Genomic DNA, 16481 nt, shown 5'->3' with positions numbered 1-16481 from the left:
ATGAAGTCATCAATAAACCTCCCCACTCCAGTTCCCAGAACAGCTTTGTACTTTACATTAAGGAAACTAATATTACTTAAGGTAATGAATGGATGGTGTGCATCTATGTGGAAGAAGAGGAAAGCATGAACAATTCATATAAATCTTAGGGACCCCAGCTGGTGCAAGAATAGAAAGATGGAGTGCAACTTAAGGAAAGTGTTTACTTCACAGATGACTCATGAGCCCAAATCTCATATTGTATTATTTTACTGAAGAACATCTGTACGCCGGATGGGGACATTTGGCAGGCACCTGGGCTCCCCTTCTTTCTCCTCCAACCCTTGGCAGCACCCATTACTCCTCACATCCGCTGGGACAATAAAGTGCTCAAAATAGAAAAGTGTGGGGAGAAACTGGTACTGACATGTGTGCACAATGCACACATACATACATGCAAGCGACTAAGGCAACCTCAGGGCTGGTCATAAGGTAGCTACTGACCATTGTCTTCCTAATATTTATCAGCATCCTGTCCAGCCCTCACTGTCACTGGTTCCAGATTCCTACATCTCTTGTTGGGAGGGGAGGAACAGTGGCAGCTGGTGGCTCCATGTCAGTGGAGCAGTGGAATCCACGGCAGTTTTTAGTCTGAACTTTCAGAGTTGTGGAGAGCTCCTTTAAAGTTCGAACTAAAACCCAGGATGGATGCCACTTTCCCACTGATAAGGAGCCACCATCTGCCACTCAGTGGGAAGAGGAGAGATGAAGGCATTAGTGGCGAGTATGGTCCTTCCCCATGGCCCAAAGTCCAAATGCAGGAGGGCCAATGCCCCAAGGAAAAGCAGAGGTTGCAGATCAGGCAACAATCCTGTAGCAACAGCTTCAAGTCAGCCCACTCATTTAAGGTGCCTCTGCCCACCCATTATCCTTAGGAATTATGCTTTCCTAAGAACTTTGTTACGATGGAGCTAGCAAGGTGCTCTTGTCATTTGGGGCTAATCACCCCCTTTAAAAGGAAGCAACCTGGCTGGGTTTCCTTACAGTCTCTAGATATAACCTGTTTGTCCACATTTAACCATTGCATTCTGCAACTGATATACAGGTATGCTTTACCCTCTGTTGCCCTACAAGCTAACTAACTGTACTTAAGCCCCATCTCTATCATTCCTGGGCATCACTCTTCAATTTTACATGCAGATGACCTAGTTGTAGTTGCACACCATCTCATGATAGTACACACAAGCATCAAGGGTGGTCAAAACTGAGGTCTGATTGTATTGTCCAGTGCAGCTATAAGCATAACCAGATGGGGAATGGATACGTGTGTGTATGCGCTTGTTTCTGGGTTCCTAATTCAAGCAATGACAATCAGAATGGGGAGTAGTTGGACCATTTCAATGACAAAACATACAAAATCAGCCCACTACAGTCTAACTGCATGGACCTGGTTCAGGTTATAAGGTACAGCCTCAAACAAAAGTGCTTAGACCAAGTTGCACATGATGGTGCAACAGGCTGGCTTGGTCCATGAGTAAACGGATCCCTTTAAATACTGTTTATACAGGCAGACTACTTCTGAGGTTCGGTGCCTACCTGTCCCAGACAACCAGGCTACACCGAGAAGCAATATGCCTGTGGTAAGCGAGGAGAAAAAGATTCCACTGTGGCTGACAGCATGACTGTCAGTAACTCAGTACAACTGCTACGCTGCTGCTGAACCGTACACAGAACTGGCATGGCTTTTTGCAACAGTCTTAACTGTAGCAGCCAGTAACTGTTATCTAGATAAGCGCCCAGGAACAGAAACCACAGGAGGCAATTCTTCATCATCTTGATGTATTTTTTCTCTCTCACACACACACGTATGTGCGCGCATACACGCACACAGCTGCAGAATGCTTCTGCCTGAATAGCTTTTCCAACTGCTATTCCTCCCAGATAAGAACACTTGAAAAGTCATCAAGTGTGCATATGCATCTGGGAAGGGAGGGGGAGGAGAAGGCGGTGGTGGTCCCTGCAATCTGCTACTTCTAAAATATGTCTCCATACAATCGGCACCTGGATTCCAGGTTCAAGGGGCAGGCAGGTGGACGGACACAAAGATATTTTACAAAGACCAGAGATTATGATTTCTCTTTTTTCCCTAAAAAACCCCAAACTCACTCCCCAGCCAACTGTACAAGTCCCTCCTCGCCAGTTTCACAAGCCTCTGCCCACCCCACCCCGGCTGTGCAGGCACCACCCACCCTCCCCCTTTGTCTTGCTTGCCCAGGAAAACTGTCACTTGTAGAGCAGGTGGACGCGGCTGCCGTCACAGTTGTTGCGCCCCAGCTTGTCTGCCTGTTCGGCCACGAGGCAGCGGACGAGAGGCAGGCTGGGCTGGTAGAGGTTGGGGCCGGTGGCTGCTGACGCTGAGGCCGAGTTGTTGAAGTGGTTGTCGGCAGCGCAGTTGGAGGAGCGCCGTCGTGAACGGAGCTGCTGCCGCTCTTTGAGCTGCTGCTGGAGCTCAGAGACACGCTCTTCCTTCTGTAAGAGGAAGGGGGGAAATGTGTGAAAAAGGTGTGGCAGCCTTCCCCTCCCAACATCTTGATGGTGTAGTCTTGGTGATGCAGGTCAAAAATGGGGAAAGGGACATCCTTCCATTGCCACAAAACTACTGCCCCAAGAATAGAGAAGCTGTGACCCTCCTGGTGCTGTTAGACTGCAACTCCCATCAGCCCCAGACAACACAGGCCATGGTCAGGGATGAAGGGAGTTGGAGTCCAGCTACATCAGGAGGGCTGCAAGTTCCCCATCCCTGCACTATTCCCACAGTCAGGTATGCTTAAGACTCAGTGGCCTTATAGGCCCCTTCCAACTCTACTATTCTATGAATTCACAAATAGAGCCCAGAAGTAATGATCAGCCAGCCCTGAGGTTGCCTGGCATCCCAAACAGGATCCATTCTCTTGACTAGCAGAATCTTACCATGTAGATTATTGTATGTGGTTTACTGAAATCATATGTGAAGCACTTTGAAAATTTAGGAAGAGTGCTAAGGATAGTAAATGGTGGGTGTTCATGGATGGGGTTGCACTCCCCCTGAAGGAGCAGGTTCGTAGCTTGGGGGTTCTCCTAGAACCATCTGTCACTTGAGGCTCAGGTAGCCTCGGTGGCACAGAGTGCCTTCTACCAACTTTGGTTGGTGGCCCAGCTACGCCCCTATCTGGACAGGGATAACTTGATTTCAGTTGTCCATGCTCTGGTAACCTCCAAATTAGATTACTGCAATGCGCTCTACATCGGGCTGCCTTTGAAGATGGTTCGGAAACTGCAGCTTGTGCAAAATGCAGCAGCCAGATTGGTAACAGGGACCAGACGGTCCGAACATATAAAACCGATTCTGGCCCGCTTGCATTGGCTGCCTGTATGTTTCCGAGCTCGATTCAAGGTGCTGGTTTTGACCTATAAAGCCTTACACGGCTTGGGACCACAATACCTGATGGAACGCCTCTCTTGACACGAACCCACCTGTACACTACGCTCAACATCAAAGGCCCTCCTCCGGGTGCCTACTCAGAGGGAAGCTGGGAGGCTGGCATCAAGGGAGAGGGCCTTCTCAGTGGTGCCCCCCAAATTATGGAATGATCCCTTTGATGAGGTGCACCTGGCGCCAACACTGTTATCTTTTCGGCGCCTGGTCAAGACTTTCCTCTTCTCCCAGGCATTTTAGCATGCGTTTTTAAATTGTTTTTTAAAAAAGTGTTTTTACATTTGTATATTTGTTTTTAATGTTTTTAATTGTTGTAAACCGCCCAGAGAGCTTTGGCTATGGGGCGGTATACAAATGTAAATCATCATCATCATCATCATCAAAATAATAATCAAAACATCACCCTGTACACCTTATGGGGGATATCTCACTAAGTCATACTCAGAGCAGACCCACTAACTACAACAGGTCGGCTTAAAATATGACTAACATTGGATATCACCACCCATCACATGTCATTTTAGTGCACATTTAAAGCCTTCTTTAACAGTCATTTAGCAGTCATGTGGGCTCCTTCTGGGAGCAAGGGCAGGATATAAAATAAACAAATAAACAAACAAACAACTAAAAGGTGTTTGTTAAAGGTGCTGAGAGATGTTAGGAGACCCCTCACAGATCTATAGTTCCCAGCATTGAGTTTGATTGTAATGGCGGATGTACACACTCTGGGACTTTTCAGTGCAGAGCAGCTTTATAAAGAAAACAAAGAAAAGTTCAAGTGGAAATTTTCATTGTGCTTTGTTTTTGTTAAACAAATACCTTTCCTCAACCGTAGCCTTTATACAGGTTCACAGGAAATGTACAAGGATTCGCCCGAGAAAAGAAAAAAGAGACGAGCCCCCCCAGTGTAGGAAGAGCAGGGCAAGGGGCGGAGAGACCCCACCTTCACTGCTGTCTGCCATACCCAAACACACGTTGCCCCCTCCCCTCACCTCAGCAATGATCCTCTCCAGTTCGCGGTTCTCCTTCTCCAGCATCCGAGACTTCTCTTCCTCGTTGTTGTTGGTGGAGGAGCCGGTCTTCATGGTGTCCTGTTGCTCCGACTGCCACTCTCCCCGAGTGATGAGGCGCCGCATCTGAAAGAACAGGTCACACAGGGACGCACGCACAGCGGTGCTCAGCCGCATGGCCCACACCTCATTGTAAGAAGCGACACACAAGCTACAGCAGAAGGATGTCACATCACAAGGTAGGGCCCTTCCAGAGGCATTGTTGGGGAGGGGAGAAATAGCTGCCCTCAGTGGGGCCACCATTCCCCCCCCCCAACAGTGGGTGAAGGAGGGGGCGTCCTTTAGAAGGGTGCAGTTGGGCCATGCTTAGCTGTACCTTCATTTTCGTGATCAGAACACAGCTCTAAAGGAATGCTAGAGAAGCCAGACTGGGACTTCAGAACACATTGTTCCTTCTTTTGCAACTTGACCTTCTCTGTTGCTTGGCTTTCAGCACTGAAGTCTGGTTTATGTGGTAGCAGGCATGCCTTTTTAGGTTTCTTTTATTTTCTCACATGCCTATAGGGCTTGTTTTCCCTTAAAATAAAGCTTTTCTTTCTTTCTTTCTTTCTTTCTTTCTTTCTTTCTTTCTTTCTTTCTTTCTTTCTTTCTTTCTTTCTTTCTTTCTTTCTTGTTGGCCTTGAGCTTTGCCCTTGGATAGTTTGAGGCTGTGGCATTGATCCGCACAAGCCTCACTGCTTGACATTGTTACTTACATAACAGAGTTTAAGAAATGGGAAGGAGATACTGGATAGCTGCCTGTACTAAAGAAGAAAGGGGCGTAAAAACTTCTTATGAGTTCAGCCAGGTAGCCTTACCTACATAAGCTGGAGATTAAAGATGTGGGAGGAACATAGAAGGCTGCCTTATACTGAGTCAGACCCATGGTTCATCTAGCTCAGTATCGTCCACACTGACTGGCAGCAGCGCTCTAGGAGACATTCCCAGCTCTACTTGGAGACCCAGAGATTGAACCCGGGACCTTCTGCATGCAAAGCAGACGCTCTTGCACGGAGCTACGCCCCCTCTGCCAAACAACGGCAGCTATCCTGAGTAAGATCTATTGTGAAAGCAGGTTAGCCTGTTTCTGTTCTTGTGCTCTTAAGAGACCATGGATCTGCAACAGGACTCAATGGGATGCTAACATGCTTTAAGGCTGGGATTGGTGAATAGGGACAGGGGTAACAGGAAGCTTTGAACAGCAAAACAGTCTCTCTCCATGGCCGATGGGAGCCCCACCCCTCAGCGTAGCATCAGGCTATGTCAGTTTACTCAGAAGCAAACCTCACTACATTCAGTGGTGCTTACTCTGAAATAAATAGGTGGAGGCTCACAGACTTTATCTCAGGATATTATCCTTGCTTCATGTCTAGCTCTGTAAACTATGAGGACTAGAAACTTGTCCTTTTTTTGGTGAATGAAATCCAAGATTCTTGGGCCTCTGGCAAGGTATGCTGGATACCATGTTAGGTGCCAGCTGCTGCCAGTTTACAGCTTGATCCCAGCCACTTCATCCCTGGTTGTTACCTTGGGCACAAAGAGCACAACCAGGGTGATGTAAGAGGAGAAGACGATGGCAAGTGAGGCAAAGGCGAAGGCTGCATCCTGTTGACTGCTCAGGATCATGGTGACAGGGGCAGTGATGAGACACAGCACCTATGACAGGGAACGATTGAGACAGGTTAAGCCTCCTGTGTGGGTCTAGAAAATGGGGGTGTACAGGAGAGATGGCGCTATATATTGCAAATTACCACCTGTGATTTATAGCCCAACCTTGTCCCTACAGCTCAGAACGTATAACAGTATTTATTGCATACAACATGACATCAAAACCCCACAAAGGCAGCGGGTGGTATTCAACCCTAGTCCTACTTGGAGAAGACCCATTAAAGTTAGTGGGCATGACTAACTTAGGTTTCATTAATTTCACTGGGCCTACCTTGAGTCAGACTTAGTTGAATACAACCCACTGCAATGTTACATGCTGAGGGTGGTATCCAATGCTAGTCCTACTTAGAGCAGACTCATTGAAAATAATGGAGATGACTAACTTAGATAGATCCATTAATTTCAATGGGTCTCAATGGGTCTCTTCTGGCTGGCCCTGGATACTACCCTGAGAACCGAAGAGAGCAGCTTTTCCAAGGCTACATGTGGCTCATGATATGGTTTGAACCCAGATGTTCAGGACAAATGGGCCTCCCAGTCACAGAGTGACCCTCTCTACCCACAAAGTGGAGGCTGGACCTGGGAAAGCACAAAAGGAGGGAGCATGTAGCCAGGGTACATAGGAACCCAGGAAGCTCCCTTATACCGCATTAGACTAGGGTTGTCAGGTTCTTGTCCTGAGACTGTTCCTGTATCTTTAGGGGAAGAGAAAGTCAGCCAAGTGCAGGTGTTCTTGCAGCACGGTAATGGGAAAAACCACAAGGTGGAATTCTCCCTTCACCCTGCCCAACTTTTAAAGGTACAGAAGACTTCTTGGTTGCCAGGCCCGCTCCAAGAGGTCTTCTGTATCTTTAAAAGTTGTGCAGGGGGGAGGGAGAATTCCACCTTGTGGTTTTTCCCATTACAGAGTTGCAAGAACACCTGCACTTGGCTGACTTTCTCTTCCCCTAAAGATACAGGATCAGTCTCAGGCCAAGAACCTGGCAACCCAAAGTTAGACCCTTGGTCCACCCAGCTCAGTATTGTCTGACTGAGGGTGATGATGGACCTTGGGTGGGGTGGCCGTGGACTCCTGAACATGGCTTGTTTATGACTGATTGATATTTATCTTTCTATCAAACATTCGAGGTATCTTATGATAAAAAATAAACCACACACAACAAATAAAGCCAACACTGGCTGTGGCTCTCCAGCATTTCAGGAAGGGGACGTTCCCAGCCCTACCTGGAGATGCTGGGGAGTGAATCTTTCTGTATGCAAAGCGGATGCTCTGCCACTGCTACGGCCCTTCCGAGGGTGACTCAAGAGACACCAAAACCAAGGGCACATCCACACAGGGGTTTAAATCAAGGATTGGCCCAACTGGTGCAGCACCGTAGTTTGCATGGCACATTCCCTGCTCTGATTCCCCCCAGCCCACGCATGAAACCAGTAGAACTGCAAACCAGGATAGCTCATGCAACCACCCACATGCAGAAACATCTGGCAAAACTTTGGCCTTCCTCCCTGGAGGTTTTGGGATCAGGAGGATTTGTTGCTTTCTCATGACCACCATCCTGGTTCAATTCTCTCTTGGCGCCAAAGCAGCAAGCTCACTCACTCAGGGGAGCACTGAGCCCTTCAAGCCAGTCAAGCGCCCTGACAAGCGACTCACAGCCACATTGTAGATCGCCATGCCCACCGCTCGGTGGTCGTTGATTTTCTCAGTGGAGACACCCTTCGTCTCATAGGCAAGGAAGATGCCGAGAAGCAAAAGCAGCCCCTTGAAGCCATAGAAGATCCCTGCAGCCAAGTAGAGATGGAGGTGTCAGTAGAGGCCCAGGTGGTGGTGGAGGAAAAGGGTGAAGAGGCCAGGAGGAGGGAAGGGTGATGATGGACCTTGGGTGGGGTGGCCGTGGACTCCTGAACATGGCTTGTTTATGACTGATTGATATTTATCTTTCTATCAAACATTCGAGGTATCTTATGATAAAAAATAAACCACACACAACAAATAAAGCCAACACTGATTTTTTCAAGAAAGAAAGAAAAAGCAGAAGCACAAAATAACTTTAGGATGGGAAGGAGATCTATTTTGCTCCACATAATGCAGGGAACACCATCCCTGTCACACTCTGTGCGCTCTCAGACTGTAAACTATTTTTGGGTGGGATTCAGTCACATGCCAGCAATTTCAGGCTGCACAATTACAACTGATATTTGTGCTTTTGCACAACAGTAAACCTCTCCCTAAACTGGACTTTTTGCAATATGGAAAGTGACAGAGAAATGCATTGGAAGCTGTGGGTAACAATGGCCTGATGCAACGTCGTGAAACCTCCCCGCAAACAAATCAGAATGAATGCTCAATGAACAAGTCATGTGGAAGTGACCCAGGTGTCTCCAGCAGAGCAATTCTGCTTGCTTGTCTGTCCATCCCCAGATCACACTACAATCACACTCTAAGCCTCAAGCCCCCTCCCCCCATCTCTGATTAGCTTTGCACTGCCCCTCTATCCTCCAGCATTTCCTTCCAAGTTCCCTACAGCTGCTCATCAAAGGGATGGAAGATGTATGTCCAAGACAGAGCTTGGAAGTTACTTTTTTGAACTACAACTCCCATCAGCCCCAGCCAGCATGGCTGGCTGGGGCTGATGGGAGTTGTAGTTTAAAAAAGTAACTTTTCCAAGCTCTGGTCCAAGAGGAACTTCTGAGGGCAGAAGTAATAATATAGGAATGGTGTTGTAGGACACCAGGCTGAAAGAAGGAAGTTGGTTCTTAGGTCAATAAACAGGTCATCTATTGGTCAGTAAAAACAGGCTATCTGGAGAGCCTTCCATCCTTTTTATTGTGCATTCATGAAGATTTGTGCTCATGATGGCATTGCAGTAGTCGTAGGTGATCCCAATTTCAATATGATTTGCGCTGCAAGTGTTTCAAGGAACACATACTTCTTCGTTTCCACTTGGTGCATGTCCTGTAGCTTCCTGGTGAAATCATGCATCTTTTCATATCACAAATATGTTAGGGGAGTTTTTGTCCCACTTTTGTTGTGCTATAGTATAAGAGAATTGGGGAAGCATTGCAGGACAACTAATGAAATGGCATGTGTGGATGGTCCAGGATAAATACACCACAAATGCACTATTATTGCGTCAATGGCATATTGCAATATAGACCCACAAAAGCAAGCAAGCAAACAAACCAGTCTGGAGGAGTCTTTGGTCTCTAGTAGGCCTGGGATGGGGAAACAGGCCTTCTGGAGGACAGGAAAGAGAGTACAGACAAGGGTTCCCAAACCTTTTTTCCTACGGGCCACTTGCAAATTGCTGAGGGCCTTGGTGGGCTGCTTAATGGTTTTTCTGCCTGCTGTAGCCATTGTAATGTGCAATGCTAGATGCTGTATGATTTTTAATTACATTTTTACAGAAACACCATGGGCCATCTGAATGAAGGTTGTGGATCGCTGTTTGGGAACTCCTGGTACAGACATTGGGGAGAGGGGTGGGCAAAGTTGGGCTTTGCTGAAGAGGCTCACCCAGCCAAGTGTTCATCTTTTCCGAACTGCAGTGCTCCAGCTTTGGCAGGATCAGCACGTCAATATCACTTTTGGGCTCCTCTTTGGTGAATTCCTTCAGGGGACACAGGAAGGAAGATATCGGAAGGATAACAGCCTGAGCAGCTGTGTTGCCAAGAAGGATTTAATTGCCGAAGGAGATAACAAACTGAACATGAGTTAACAATGAGTCACAGGGCCAGGCATTTATTTAACTGTTGCATTATGTGGGCCAAAGTACACTTGACGCCAGCAGGCTCAAGCCTACCCCAACCACATGTCCAGAAGTAGGGGAGATGCAGTGTAAAGAGGAAAGGGGCAGGTGGGCAGGTGTATTTGAAGGAAACCCTCCCTGTATCTGCCACCTTGCCTCCTCCGCCCGTCCCTTCCACCTGGGGAAGGGATGTAGCTCAGTTGTAGAGCATCTGCCTGGCATGCAGAAAGTTCCGCGTTCAATACTCAGCATCTCCAGGTAGGGCAAGGAGAGACTTCCTGCCTGAAATCCTGGAGAGCTGCTGCCAATCAGCGTAGACGATACTGAGCTAGATGGCCCAATATAGATGGGCCAATAGACTCAATATAAGCCATCCATGTGGAGGGAAGTGGCAGGAGGGTTTGGCATCATTCCCCCCCTTTGTGCCTTGAATTGCACACACCCTCTCACCCTGATTTGCACCTGATAGGGGCAGAGCTACATTCACAGACAACAGACGCTGTTGTTTGAATCCTCAGCCACTGTGGAAGGGCCCGTAGCTCAGTGGTAGAGCATCTGCTTTGCATGCAGAAGGTCCCATGTTCATTCCCTGGCATCTCCAGGGAGGACTGGGAGACGCTGTTGCCTGAGAGCTGCTGCCAGTCAGTGTAGATGGCCCACTGCCCTGACTCAGTATAAGGCAGCTTCCTATGTTCCTAGGTTACATGCAGTTTGGCCCGTAGAAGAGTTGTGAAAAATTATGCCACAAATTGGCTTCATGCCAACTGAATGGTTAAGGCTCCCTCAAGCAATTGCAGAGGAATATATATAGGAACACAGGAAATTAGCTCATTCCGAGTCACACCATCGGTCCATCTAGCTCAGTACTATTTACACTGACTGGCAGCAGTTCTCTGGGGCTTCAGACAGGGGTCTCTCCCAGCTGTACTTGGAGGTGGTGCGGATTGAACTTGGGACCTTCTGCATACAAAGCAATGCTCTACCACGGAGCCACGGCACTTCCTGAGTAGGGGAGCCCCAGCCCCTTCCCAGAGACACAGTTGCTAAGACGCTCTGGCAAATGGGACAAGGGCCCCACAACTGTTCTTCTCATTTTTACTATGTAATATGTTCCCCCCCACAACTCAAGCAACAACTACACAACTTTACTCAGCCTAGCAGCCCTCTACAGGGGGGACCATGATTCCAGCAGGGCACAGACAATCTGAAAAGGATTCAGAGGATGCTATTCAGGCAACAAATGGTCAACAAATTCAGGCAACGAGGAAGAGGTGGTGGGGACTTTGAATGTGACAGCTCAGTGTTTATGCCTGTAAGTATGAAAGCTTGTAAAACTTCACATTCTAACCATTATGGAATCAGGAAGCTTGTAAACTTCAGCCTTTGACAGACAAGTGGTTAATTATTGGTGAGATTCTTTTGTTCGAAGAGCCTCTCCTGCACCACATTGGTCTTAACCATGGCTAACTGTTGCTTGCAGTGCTTGGTCAAAAAGATACTCCTGAATGTTATTAACAATGCCAGCGTTGCACCTGCCATGAGGCAGGAGACAGGAGCGTAAGGACCTGCCTTACAGTCGGTCAGACCTTTGGTCCATCTAGCTCAGTACCGGGTGGGGTGCAGTGCCTATTAGGGCAAATGAGGTAGTGCCCCACGAACCTCAGTCTGCTCTCAGCTGGCCCCACTCTCTGCTGTGTTACTTACAACCAGTCAGGGAGCGGCTCTGCTTGTGATTGGCTTTGTCTCCACCTGCTGTTGGTCTCCTTGTCTACTGCCCTACCAATCCCAGTGGGCACCAGCTACCATTGATGGGCTGGCTGGCTGGCTGGCAGTGGTTCTCCACAATTTCAGACAGCTGATACTCCAAGCCCTTCCTGGAGATGCTGGGGATTGAACCTGAGACCTTCTCCATGCAAAACAGATGCTCTACCACTGAGCTACGGACCTTCACCAGATCTCTGCATCTCCTGACAACCCCCCTCCCCCTTGGGTGGGATGTTTTCACAGGGGCGGTGGAGAAAGGACTTTCCCACTATGCTGTTTCCCTGATCTAAATTACCTTGTAAAGCTGTCATTAGATCCACAATGGAAAACAATCTGTACCATGCCTGCCCTTTCACTGTTGCTGTTCCAACGGGGAGGGGAGATTTAGATCAGGGTAGCAGCATGGACAAGGGGTTAAATAACCCCTCTCTCAGCTATTGCTGCTCCGATTGAATTTAGAGTGCTCCTTGGCAACAGCTTTAAAGTGTGTGTCACAGGACCATTGGGAGAACTTATCATGGCTCTCCTCTGTCACAACTGTACCACTTGTAAGATGCCAACCAGATTTATGGGAGTGGGTTTCTTGTACTCATTACTATAAAAAAGGCCATTACATGCCATTTTGCAGTATAGCGTAAGGCTAGCTGGCTGGAAGAGGTTGTCCTTTAAAGCTTTAAAGTAAGTCGCCTGCTGGTAGCATTCCAGGGTTGCAGCATGCCTTGCCTGTAAAGAAAGCTGGTGACAGCAGGCTAAGGATCTGAGAGCCACTTCACCTGTTTACGTGGAACAGAGTTCCACATGGGAATTCTGCATGAGGATTGTCCCATGTGAGAATCCATTAGTTACAAGGCTATGTATGTTTAATAAAGGGAGGGGGTGCGGTGAATGATCAAGTACACAGAACATGAAGCAACAGGTTTACATTTCAGGAAATCAGATTAAGCTAACCTTATGCAAACACCTTAAACCCGCAGGGTGGTCGTGGCGGTGAAATCTTGACATGAACCATACATGTGCCAGGGAGGAGAGAGGTGGGCACACAGCTAATGGGTGGGCAAAAGTGTGACAGGGCTAAAAGGGTGGGCAGGAACCAGTAAATTTATGGGAGAGTGTCAGGATGATGGTCAAAGTGGGAAGGAAGAGCGGAGATCATGTAGTTGGATGTGGGAAGAGACAGAAAGAAACAGGAGACAAAATGGAGTGAGGGGAAGATTCTTCTATGGTCCATATACTGGCATAAGCGTTGTGCATGTAGATATTTATGACTGAAAACTAGAGATATGAAGGCCCGGGTGGGGCAATGGCTGGTTGGGGGAATATGGAAATAACCTGTTTTTGTTGTTTTTTCATTTTCCCCACTTTTTTCTCAGGCCTTCACATCTCTACTGAAAACCTTGACTGCAGGCCTTACTGTAAGTAAGGCTGGTGTGGAGAACATCTGTGGCCCACCAGATGTTGCTGGACATAACTCCCAGCATCCCTGACCATTAGCCATGCTGGATGGGGCTGGTGGGATTTGGAGTCCAACAACATCTGGAGGGCCACAGATGTTCCCCACCCGTTGTTAAGGTCAGGCTGTCCATGGAACAACTTGCTCACTGCGAGTGTGGAGTCTCCTTTTGTGGTTGCTTCCACTGTAAAAATAGGCAAGCATGCTGGGTCTGTTTTGGGAAACAATGTTCTGTCCTTAAAAGAGAGGCACTGGGGGTCAAGCCTGGCTGGAAGCTTTGCCATCAGTGTTGGACACCCTGCTCCATTATCCTAAATATGTGTAGGCAGGCTACAGTTGCTCAGTGGTGGGCAGAAAGGCACTCAGCATTTGCTCAGTGGCATTCCTCTTCATTATTCTAAAGCAGGTATGGGGAATTTTTGGCCCTCCACATACTGCTGAACTACAACTCCCATCAGATGCAGCAAGCATGGCCAATGGCTAGGGATGATGGGAGTTGTAGTTCACCAATACCTGGAGGGTCAAAGGTTTCCCATGCCTGTTCTACAGACATAAGACTAATGAGGAGGGATGAAACAACTGTCTTCGGAGATGGGCAATTCCACCCCCCTCCCCACTCTCTGGGCTCCCTGCTAGCCTCATTATTAGCTTGGCTAGTCACCCAACCATTTGACAAGGCAAGACTCTTTGTCAGCCCCTCTGTCTGCTCCTTCCTGCCTTGCCTCGCTGTGAGGAAGATCCAAGGGGGCCCTTCTTCAGAGCAAGGCCTTCTGGGCAAGGTGGCCAGGAGAGTGCCTGAGCCACCACTATGGTTTGCTGCAGCAGCTAGAAAGGTTATTTGAAAGTCAGAAAATTTCAAAAAGTTACTTGTAACTTTAAGATGGGATAGTTTGGGGGGAAGTGGGAAGGAGAGGAGCTGGGGGGTAGCGACGACAGAGCTGCTACTTGCCTCAGGCAGCACAATCCATTGCCCTGGGCCTGTTTCCCCAACCTTTTGCCTTTCAGATGTTGCTGAAGTACAGTTCCTATTATCCAGGTCCACTGACCATGCTGATTGAGGCTTACTGGGGTTGGAAGTCCAAAAACATCTGGAGAGCTCGAGTTTGGGAAAGGATCTTAAACCTTGTGCTGAAAACTGATTTCCTCAGCTGAGTCCTGTCACAAATTAAGCCCAACACAGAACACAGCCCCATCTGCACTATATAGTATTATACCACTTCAAACAGTCATGGCTTCCCCCAAAGAATTCTGGGAACCGTAATTTGTTAAGGGTGCTGAGAGATGTTGGGAGATCCCTAATCCCCTCACAGAGCTACCATCCCCAGACTTCCCTGGGAAGAGGGATTGAGAACTGTAGGAAGAGGGATTGAGAACCACTCTGAGAACTGTAGCTCTGTGAGGGGAATTGGGGTCTCCTAATAACTCTCAGCACCCTTAACAAACTACAGTTCCCAGGATTTTTTGGGAGAAGCCATGACTGTTTCAACTGGCATGATCCTGCTTTAAATGTACAATGCAGATGGGGCCTATCTTGTATTTGGGAAGGTAACTCAGTTTGATCAAGCTGCAGGGTCTTTAAGCCTACCCACATTAGCAGCAGACACAAGGGTGTTACCTCAGTGGTGCGCTTCAGCGGGCTGACTATTTGCCAGATGGCCAAGATGACAAAGTCGAGCCCAACGAGCAACCCAACGGTGGCATAGAGCTTCCAGGGTTCCAGAGTCTGGAGGGAAAGAGGGAAAAGAGTATGAGGAACAGAGGCCTAATTCAGCTCAAAGGGGCGAAAACATTAGAGCTACTTGTGGCACTTCCAGTCTCTTGCTATCTTTTGGGGAGGGTGGGAGTTTCAATCACATCCTGGCAAATTCAGGTCACATAACTATAGCTGATAGGAAGATCTTGTGCAATAAACCCACTTCCCCAAAAGATCTGACTTTTTGTGATAAGGAAAGTGATGGGGAAATGCATTAGAAAGTGTAGAATAACACACTGGCTTTGACACAACATTATCTAGCCTCCCCACAAACAAATCTGAATGAATGCTCATTAAATAGCCAATGTTGTCTAATCTCCTTGCAAACAAATTATGCTCAGTAAACTGGAAGTGCCCTGGGTCAGTTCAAAGGGGCATTCTAGAACATAAGAAAACATCAGAGCTTCTTAAAGGCCACGCATACAAGCCGCCCTCTACACCACACCTGAGATTTCCTGTATTTTATGAACCACTCCGCTCAAGACTCTTTAACCCAGGGACACACCCACAAGATAGGAAAGACAAAAGATCTGGTGGAGTAGGAAACTCTAATCGGCATTAGTAATTGTGAGAGTGAAACAAGGGAGTGGCGGTGATGTCACACTGATCTCCTCTGAAACAGAAGTCTTCACTCTCGAGATCACCCCCAAAGCACCCATCCAGATCCATGGAAGCACTGGGTTGGCACTGACTCCTTGTACACACTAAGCACATTTAAAGCACATGGCCTCCCCCAAAGAATCCCAGGAATTGTAATAGGGTGCTGGGAATTATAGCTCTGCAAGGGTTAAACTACAATTTCCAGGATTCTTTGGGGGGAAGTCATGTGCTTTCAAAGTGCTTTAAATGTATGGTATGTACGCAGACTTACCACTCTATTTTTGTACACCACCAAGCCAGCTGTCCCAGCTTTATCAATGGTATAAAGAAGAAAGAGAAAGAACGTAAGAAGAGCTCTGCTGGATCAGGCCAGTGGCCCATCTAGTCCAGCATCCTCACAGTGGCCAACCAGATGCCTCTGGGAAGCCTGAAAGCAGGACCTGAGAGCAACAGCACTCTCCCCTCCTGCGGTTTCCAGCAACTGGTACTCAGAAACATACTGCCTCTGATCATGGAGGCAGAATATAGTCACCATGGCTGTCACTGATAGCCTTTTCCTCCATGAATTTTTCTAATCCTCTTTTAAAGCCATTCATTAAATACTTGCTACAGTATTGCCAAGTCCTCTTCCTATCACACAGCATTGCTATACACACCCAAAACCTTCAAAGGATCTTGTGGCACCTTTAAAGGCAAACAATTTTATTACAGTGTACGTTTTCATGAATTACAGTCCACTTCATCAGATGCAGCTCTAGTCCATGGATGCTTGTGCCATAATAAAACTGTGAGTCTTCGAGGTGCAAAACGACTGTTGGTTTTGCCACAATGCTGACTTAGCCACCTTGAGTTCCAGTTTGGAAAAAGGGCGGGGTATAAATAAAGATAATAATAATAATAATAATAATAATAAAAAAAAAACATGGATACCTCTCTGACAGCTATACAACAGCAGTGGGGAAGCTGTGGCCCTCCAACTTTGTTGGACCCTAAC

The 16481-nt window shown here is 47.7% G+C and overlaps 1 protein-coding gene across 3 annotated transcripts in view; it reads right to left on the bottom strand.

The window, feature by feature from the left end:
* Positions 1-233: 233 nt before the first annotated feature.
* The window catches only part of GABBR1 (gamma-aminobutyric acid type B receptor subunit 1), a 47862-nt gene continuing 31614 nt past the window's right edge, over positions 234-16481 (bottom strand). For 2 of the 3 annotated variants that reach the window (XM_061618965.1, XM_061618966.1), the window contains 6 exons: positions 14750-14857; positions 9689-9782; positions 7826-7953; positions 6031-6159; positions 4447-4590; positions 234-2508 (listed from right to left, as the gene is read on the bottom strand). In XM_061618965.1, the coding sequence (XP_061474949.1) occupies positions 2263-2508; positions 4447-4590; positions 6031-6159; positions 7826-7953; positions 9689-9782; positions 14750-14857 (849 nt within the window). In that variant the 3' untranslated portion in view covers positions 234-2262. Of the gene's footprint in view, positions 2509-4446; positions 5268-6030; positions 6160-7825; positions 7954-9688; positions 9783-14749; positions 14858-16481 lie in introns of those variants that run through there. The other variant, XM_061618967.1, reaches the window with a different exon arrangement.

This window comes from Rhineura floridana, chromosome 3 (genome assembly GCF_030035675.1).
Source record: "Rhineura floridana isolate rRhiFlo1 chromosome 3, rRhiFlo1.hap2, whole genome shotgun sequence".
Lineage (NCBI taxonomy): Eukaryota > Metazoa > Chordata > Lepidosauria > Squamata > Rhineuridae > Rhineura > Rhineura floridana.
Note: the sequence above shows the minus strand (reverse complement) of the source record. Positions and strands in the feature narration are given on the sequence as shown.